At 40.9% G+C, this 7,986-nt stretch overlaps 1 protein-coding gene across 1 annotated transcript; it reads right to left on the bottom strand.

Moving 5' to 3' along the window:
• Positions 1 to 164: 164 nt before the first annotated feature.
• dtwd2 (DTW domain containing 2) lies at positions 165 to 6,408 on the bottom strand. Its single transcript, XM_059358125.1, has 6 exons — positions 6,105 to 6,408; positions 5,762 to 5,852; positions 4,204 to 4,298; positions 3,515 to 4,121; positions 1,945 to 2,073; positions 165 to 715 (listed from the first exon to the last, which is right to left on the bottom strand). Exons 1-6 carry the CDS (start codon positions 6,278 to 6,280, stop codon positions 536 to 538), a joined length of 1,278 nt encoding a protein of 425 aa, XP_059214108.1. The 5' UTR covers positions 6,281 to 6,408; the 3' UTR covers positions 165 to 535.
• Between the last annotated feature and the right edge of the window lie 1,578 nt (positions 6,409 to 7,986).

Here is a 7,986-nt window from a genome sequence, read left to right as displayed (position 1 = left end):
AACTTCTTTGTCATATGTCATAAAAATGCATGTCGGCCTTCAACTACAAACATTTAAAGCATTTTAAAACATTTCAGCTACATTGTAACTGCTGAATTCACACACAGAGAAATACAATCTTCACTTGTTTCTTGCTTTGTGTCTGGTAGATTAACCAAAACACGTTTTAGAGGTATTTTTCATTTTTTAATATATCTGAATGAACATATTGCTTAAAATAAAATTAAAAAACATCAGCCCTTACAGATGTGTCAATAGAATCACAACAGAACCACAGTTTGTTTATAAAATGCACCGAGGAACAAATAAACAGTTTTTAAAACAACAAAACCTGATTTATTGTCACATCATGACATTTAAACTACAAATTTAATTTGTCGTATTTTCTTTTTAAATTAATGACAAATACATAAATTATATGAACCAGAAACAAACCTAAGAAACAAAGTAAAGGAGTCCAGTGGTTTCTGGAGGAGAACCAGTCCTGAGCAGCGTATAAATAATAATAATAATAATAATAATAATAAGACGAGGCTCATCTGGGGCAGACGCTGTGGTCCGTCACCAGCTTCTCCATCCTCTTGATCTTGCGTTTGTTTTTGGGCATGGGTTTGTCGTACATGCCGTTCTTCAGCAGATGTTCCTTACTGTGGTGGATCTGAGCGCCGTGCTGCAGCTGGAAGGAGCAGAGCGCCTTCAGGGGCCTCAGCAGGACCTGGACGCACACATTAATGAGGAAATATAAGAGAGAAAAGATGGTGAACAATCGAAGAAAGAGCGCCTTCAGGGGCCGCAGCAGGACCTGCACAAGGATTATTTATTTAAAGATTATTATTAGAGAAGAGATGATGAACAGCAGGACCTGGACACACATTACAGAGGAAATATAAGAGAGAAAAGATGATGAACAAAAGAAGAAAGGGGTTTATTTTACATCTCAGCCTCTGATTGGTCCCGTGGACTCAGTTGTATTCTATTAAATTGTTTGCTAAGATGTTGAATAAAAGATATTTTGTGTTGTCAGAATCCAGCGAACCTGCTTCATTAACAGAGGAGTTACATACAGATTAATATTATTATTATTATTATTATTATTATTATTATTATTATATATTGTTGAAAATGTTTAGGAGTTTCAGAGGGCTCGCCAGAACTCTACAACATATTTATAACATTTATTTTATTCTAATGCATTTTTTAATTTTAATATATTTTTTATTTACATTTAGTAGTTTTCAGCAGCTTGTGGTAGTGCACTAGGACTTATTTGATTTGATTTATTTTGGTCTAATTTATCTTTATTTATTTTTAATATTTATATTTAGTAGTTTTCAGTAGGTTGTAACTTTATACACTAATGTTGAAACAGCTGGTTTTATTTATGTTATGTTGCATAATCCAGCAGCCATAATGTTGTGAATCCAGTATAGTTTGGCTAACTTCAAATTATACTAATCTATTTGTAATTTTGAAGATGCTATTATTATTATTATTATTATTATTATTATTAACAAGAAACCAGCGCTGGTCCTCTCAGCTCCAGGAACATCTAAAGCTCTTCCAGCAGATTGTTGTTTTTAATAGCCTTTTATTAATTTAATTTACTGTTTACAGCTTTAATCTCCCCGATCAGAAACACAGGCAGCTAAAGAAGCTGATCACCCCATTGATCACTAGCAGTCTACCTCCAAACAGACACAGTTATTGATTAGCAGCTGAACCAAGTGGGTCACAAACATGATCCCAGATTCATTCTAATGTTGTTCTTCTTCTGCTGCTGCATGTGGAATCACCAGCTGTATGAAGTATTATCTTTATTCCAGCTGTATGAAGTATTATCTTTATTCCAGCTGTATGAATCTTTATTCCAGCTGTATGAAGTATTATCTATATATATGTAGTATGTATGTATATATATATGTGTGTATATGTGTATGTAATGACCTCCTGGATGTGGTCGTTGCGCTCCAGGATGGAGAGGGCGACAGCAGCACACTCCAGCGTGGAGAGGCAGATGTTGGAGGGTTGAGTCCTGATCACGTACTGACTGGAGAGACTTCTGTTCAGCTGCACCTGGACACACACACACAGGATCAATAATCAATAATATCTCAAATACACTATTACTAGTTTGATATCTGGACGTGAATGTATTTAGGTTCAGTTATGACCTACCGATATAGAAGTTTAGTTATAAAAGTGATGGATTCATTGTTACAGCTTTACTGTTTTAAATTAAATAATTGGCTCTGTATTCAGTTTCTGTTAAAACAAACCAAACATTTCCAACAGCTGCTGCTGCTTCACATTAAAAGCATTTCACCAAACATGAGGTGGCGTTTTAAATAAAATTAATATTAAACCTTTATTTAACCAGGTCAGTATTTTCCAAGGGAGGCCTGGGAAAGACAGCAGCAGTGTTTCAAACAACATACACACACAGTTATATCACATATTATATATTATATTATATATGGATATGAGTCATATAAAAGGTCTCAATGCTGCTCCAAACTTCCTGCATTGGCTGCCATATCATTACATTTCTCCACTCTAAAAGTGTTTATCAGTATCAGTCTCAGAAGTGCCGTATTGCTTGGTCTTTTTATTTATTTATTTATTTAACTCAAATGTATTTTGGAGGTGTCAGGGATTAAGTCTTTGTTGTGATAATAATAAAAACAATCATTAGTTTTGGGGAAAGTTCAATGAACTCGCATTTATTGTGAAATAGTAAATCCAGCATGCAGTAACTGAGCAGCAGGACTGACAGTTACAGTTACAGTCTGTAAACAGCTCTGACTGTTCCTGAGGCTGAGTGTTAAACTATCTGATAGTATCTGCTGATTCCTTTATTAAAACATGTTTCACAGTGCTGTACAACACAAACATCAGCTGATCTTCTGCTGCATTTCAGACAAAAAGCTGTTTAATGAGGGTTTGTTAACCCAAACATCCTTTTTCCTGAACACCAGTAATCAGATGTCTGTGCTTCAACCAGGACTGAAATCTGAAGGATTACAAGATGTTCTATAACTGAAACAGATGAAGAAGCAACAATAAATCCACTGAAGACAAACTGCACACAGCTCAGTCCATTAAAACCAGCTGGTCTAGGATTTAATTTGGCTAAAAGACAAAATGTTACTTCAAAAACAAGAGGGAACAGAAGAAATGTTGATAAAGTCCACAGAGTTCAGTTGTCCACATTTAAGAAACTTTTATTTCTTGCTTTGAGTTCAAATGAGTCATTTAATGTGGGTGGAGCAGCTTCTGCAGCAGTGGGTGGAGAGGGCACTCCTTCCTATTCTATTATTATTATTATATTATTATCATCTATTATAAGATTTATAAGATATTATAATCTATTATAAGATTTAGAGATTTAAACTGATAAACAAAGATCATTTCAACATATAAATCTTTACCTAAAAGGATGTAATTGGCCTTAAAGAAATGTTTATTTTCTGTTTTATTTTACTTCCTGTCTCAGTGTGACATCATGCATACGTACCTGTTTGGGCAGGTGGAACAGGCTGTTTTTGAGGAACATGTTCTTGGCCTGGCTCCACGTGCCGTCTATGATGATCACGTTATGTTTGGCTGGTCTGACGTCCTGGTTCTGGTGCTGAACCAGCTCCTCCAGGTCCTGCTGCTGAACCAGCTCCTCCAGGTTCTGGTTCTGGTGCTGAACCCGCTCCTCCAGGTCCTGGTGCTGAACCAGCTCCTCCAGGTCCTGGTGCTGAACCAGCTCCTCCAGGTTCTGGTGCTGAACCCGCTCCTCCAGGTCCTGGTGCTGAACCCGCTCCTCCAGGTTCTGGTGCTGAACCAGCTCCTCCAGGTCCTGGTGCTGAACCCGCTCCTCCAGGTTCTGGTTCTGGTGCTGAACCAGCTCCTCCAGGTCCTGGTGCTGAACCCGCTCCTCCAGGTTCTGGTTCTGGTGCTGAACCAGCTCCTCCAGGTCCTGGTTCTGGTGCTGAACCAGCTCCTCCAGGTCCTGCTGCTGAACCCGCTCCTCCAGGTTCTGGTTCTGAACCAGCTCCTCCAGGTTCTGGGACTTAGGACCCGGATACAGAATCAGCGTCCTGCTGTCCCGACAGACCGCCGCCAGCTCCGGGTACCTGGTGAAGAACAAGAACTAAATATATAAAGATAATGATTCAATAAATCAATGAATGATGCAGAAACAGGAAACCGTCTCACTTCTCCTCGCTGAATCTGCGTCCCACGATCACGGTGCATTTCCCCGGAGGCAGACAGGCAGCGAGGAGAGGAACCGTCCGGAGAACTCTGCTCTCCTGGAGGCAAGTCCAGGTATAATAAGGTAAATAATAATAATAATAGATCATCAGGCTCATGATTGTCTGATTAATATTAAAAAGGAGCACACAGTGCAGAATATCTCACTGACGAGGAGAATTTACATTTAGTTAAATAAGAAGACTCGTCATTGTTTTACCAGACAAAATAAAGGTGAAAAAAACAAACAATTGAAATGATTTACAGAACTTCAGCTCACAAATCATAGATAAACATTTGATAAATGTAAACATGTCGATATATTTCTGAATGCATCAAGGAATGCGTGTTTTGTCCCCTTTGAAAAGGAAAGAGGAGATAAAAGATAATATATGACAGATCTGTGTTTATCCTGAGGGGAATTGTTTGTAATATAGGAAAGACTGCAAATATAAAATCTTACATATCAAATATCAATAAGGTGCAAATCCCAAATTATACACAATGTAATGCAACAATATACAAACTGTTTTACTTCTCATGGTTCATACATTTACAACACCAAGGTCTAATTTATCCGTCATTTCATATTTTATTCCTTATTTTAATTTGCACCATTTTATGTTCAGACTAAAATGAGACTAAAGATCCTTATTGATTGATCAACAACTGCTAAAACTATAAGCAGGTTCACTGTAAGGATCATAGCTACGTATAAGAGGTGACATAGCTCCGTTTGCACAATATCATATCTCAGGAACAGGTAAGGGACATTTTAATATCCAGTTTTATTTGGCTGATGTGCACCTGACTACATTAGAGAAACTAGATTTAAAGAATTATAAACCAATCACTTGAAAGCTACAGTCTGATGTTGAACATGTGATACTAAATATCATCACCCTGTTAAAATAATCAACTAACTCATTATTTCAAGTTTTGCAGCAAACACAAAAAACTTCACCAAAAGTGTAACATATGACATTAATTGATCATTTCACTCAAAAAGGATGTAACAAAGGATGGCTGTTGGCATAGTAATAACACTGTGTAAATTATGTAACTTAAGAGAAATAAATGACTTAGGCAATGTTTTGAACATGCCTTTGTGACTTAAGCAAGATATGGTAACACTTTATTTTGAAGGGGTCTACATAAGAGTGACACAAGCCTGTCATAAACATGACATGACAAGTATCATGAGCATTAATGTTACTGCAAAGTGTCATTAATGTTCATGACACATCCCATGTCATGTTTATGACACGCTCATGTCACTCTTATGTAGACACCTTCAAAATGAAGTGTTACCAATATTAGTGTCAACAATAAAACACTGATAAACTAAACTGATAACTAAACAATCTCCCTCTAGCTCTTCTTTCTCTGCTGGGTTCTGATCTGATGATGTTAAAGGGTAAAATCATGATCTGATCACTGATGGAGGAGATTTATCATCATGAGGAGATGATTTAGGAATAATAAACTATTATTGTCCCAGTGTGGACAGGTAGTGACTCACCTCTGCGGGGTGCTGCACCACGTACAGACAGGTGGACACCTCCAGGGGTCGCGGCGGGAGAAAGGGACAGAGACACACCTTCTGAGGGCGACTACAGGGAGGAAAGTTCACACGTGAAGCTGAGCCCAGTTATTCCAGTTATTCCCAGTATAAAGCCCCATCTCTCTGTTTCTGCTGGTCTTGAGCTGTTTTTCTGAAACGACATTAATCTGTTCCCTCATTAAAACATGCCAGATACTTGAGGATGAGGAGGAGAAGAAGGGGAGGAAGAGAGGGGTCCAACCACTCTATAAAAACGTGTTAGCTAGCTAGCTAGCATTAGCTTCACTTTAATTCAGCTCACCGGCACCGTAAACACGTGGGTCTTCTCTCAACAACCTCCACCGGGAGCGCCGCCAGGCCGCCGAACGCGTCCACTAGCCCGTCCACTAGCCCGTCCTCCGCCGGGGAGCTGTCGCCGGTTTCTGGCCCGGTTTCCTCCGAAGACACGGACGAGCAAGAACCGGGAACATCTTCCATCGCGGAGCTAGCAGCAAGCTAACTGCTAGCAGCAAGCTAACTGCTAGCAGGAAGCTAACTGCTAGCAGGAAGCTAACTGACCCCCGAGGACTCAAACACAGCGCCGAGCATAGAAATACACCGAGTAGAGAGGACCGATCCTAGCATAGAAACACACCGAGTAGAGAGGACCGATCCTAGCATAGAAATACACCGAGTAGAGAGGACCGATCCTAGCATAGAAATACACCGAGTAGAGAGGACCGACCCTAGCATAGAAATACACCGAGTAGAGAGGACCGATCCTAGCATAGAAATACACCGAGTAGAGAGGACCGATCCTAGCATAGAAACACACCGAGTAGAGAGGACCGATCCTAGCATAGAAATACACCGAGTAGAGAGGACCGATCCTAGCATAGAAACACACCGAGTAGAGAGGACCGATCCTAGCATAGAAACACACCGAGTAGAGAGGACCGATCCTAGCATAGAAATACACCGAGTAGAGAGGACCGATCCTAGCATAGAAACACACCGAGTAGAGAGGACCGATCCGAGCATAGAAACACACCGAGTAGAGAGGACCGATCCTAGCATAGAAACACACCGAGTAGAGAGGACCGATCCTAGCATAGAAATACACCGAGTAGAGAGGACCGATCCTAGCATAGAAACACACCGAGTAGAGAGGACCGATCCGAGCATAGAAACACACCGAGTAGAGAGGACCGATCCTAGCATAGAAATACACCGAGTAGAGAGGAACGATCCCAGCATAGAAATACACCGAGTAGAGAGGACCGACCCTAGCATAGAAATACACCGAGTAGAGAGGACCGATCCTAGCATAGAAATACACCGAGTAGAGAGGACCGATCCTAGCATAGAAATACACCGAGTAGAGAGGACCGATCCTAGCATAGAAATACACCGAGTAGAGAGGAACGATCCCAGCATAGAAATACACCGAGTAGAGAGGACCGATCCGAGCATAGAAATACACCGAGTAGAGAGGACCGATCCTAGCATAGAAATACACCGAGTAGAGAGGACCGATCCTAGCATAGAAATACACCGAGTAGAGAGGACCGATCCTAGCATAGAAACACACCGAGTAGAGAGGACCGATCCGAGCATAGAAATACACCGAGTAGAGAGGACCGATCCTAGCATAGAAACACACCGAGTAGAGAGGACCGATCCTAGCATAGAAATACACCGAGTAGAGAGGACCGACCCTAGCATAGAAACACACCGAGTAGAGAGGACCGATCCTAGCATAGAAATACACCGAGTAGAGAGGACCGACTTAGCATAGAAATACACCGAGTAGAGAGGACCGACTTAGCATAGAAATACACCGAGTAGAGAGGAACGATCCTAGCATAGAAACACACCGAGTAGAGAGGAACGATCCTAGCATAGAAACACACCGAGTAGAGAGGACCGATCCTAGCATAGAAACACACCGAGTAGAGAGGACCGATCCTAGCATAGAAACACACCGAGTAGAGAGGACCGATCCCAGCATAGAAATACACCGAGTAGAGAGGACCGACTTAGCATAGAAATACACCGAGTAGAGAGGAACGATCCTAGCATAGAAACACACCGAGTAGAGAGGACCGATCCTAGCATAGAAACACACCGAGTAGAGAGGACCGATCCTAGCATAGAAACACACCGAGTAGAGAGGACCGATCCGAGCATAGAAACACACCGAG

The sequence above is a fragment of the Centropristis striata genome, chromosome 19, assembly GCF_030273125.1.
Source record: "Centropristis striata isolate RG_2023a ecotype Rhode Island chromosome 19, C.striata_1.0, whole genome shotgun sequence".
Lineage (NCBI taxonomy): Eukaryota > Metazoa > Chordata > Actinopteri > Perciformes > Serranidae > Centropristis > Centropristis striata.
Note: the sequence above shows the minus strand (reverse complement) of the source record. Positions and strands in the feature narration are given on the sequence as shown.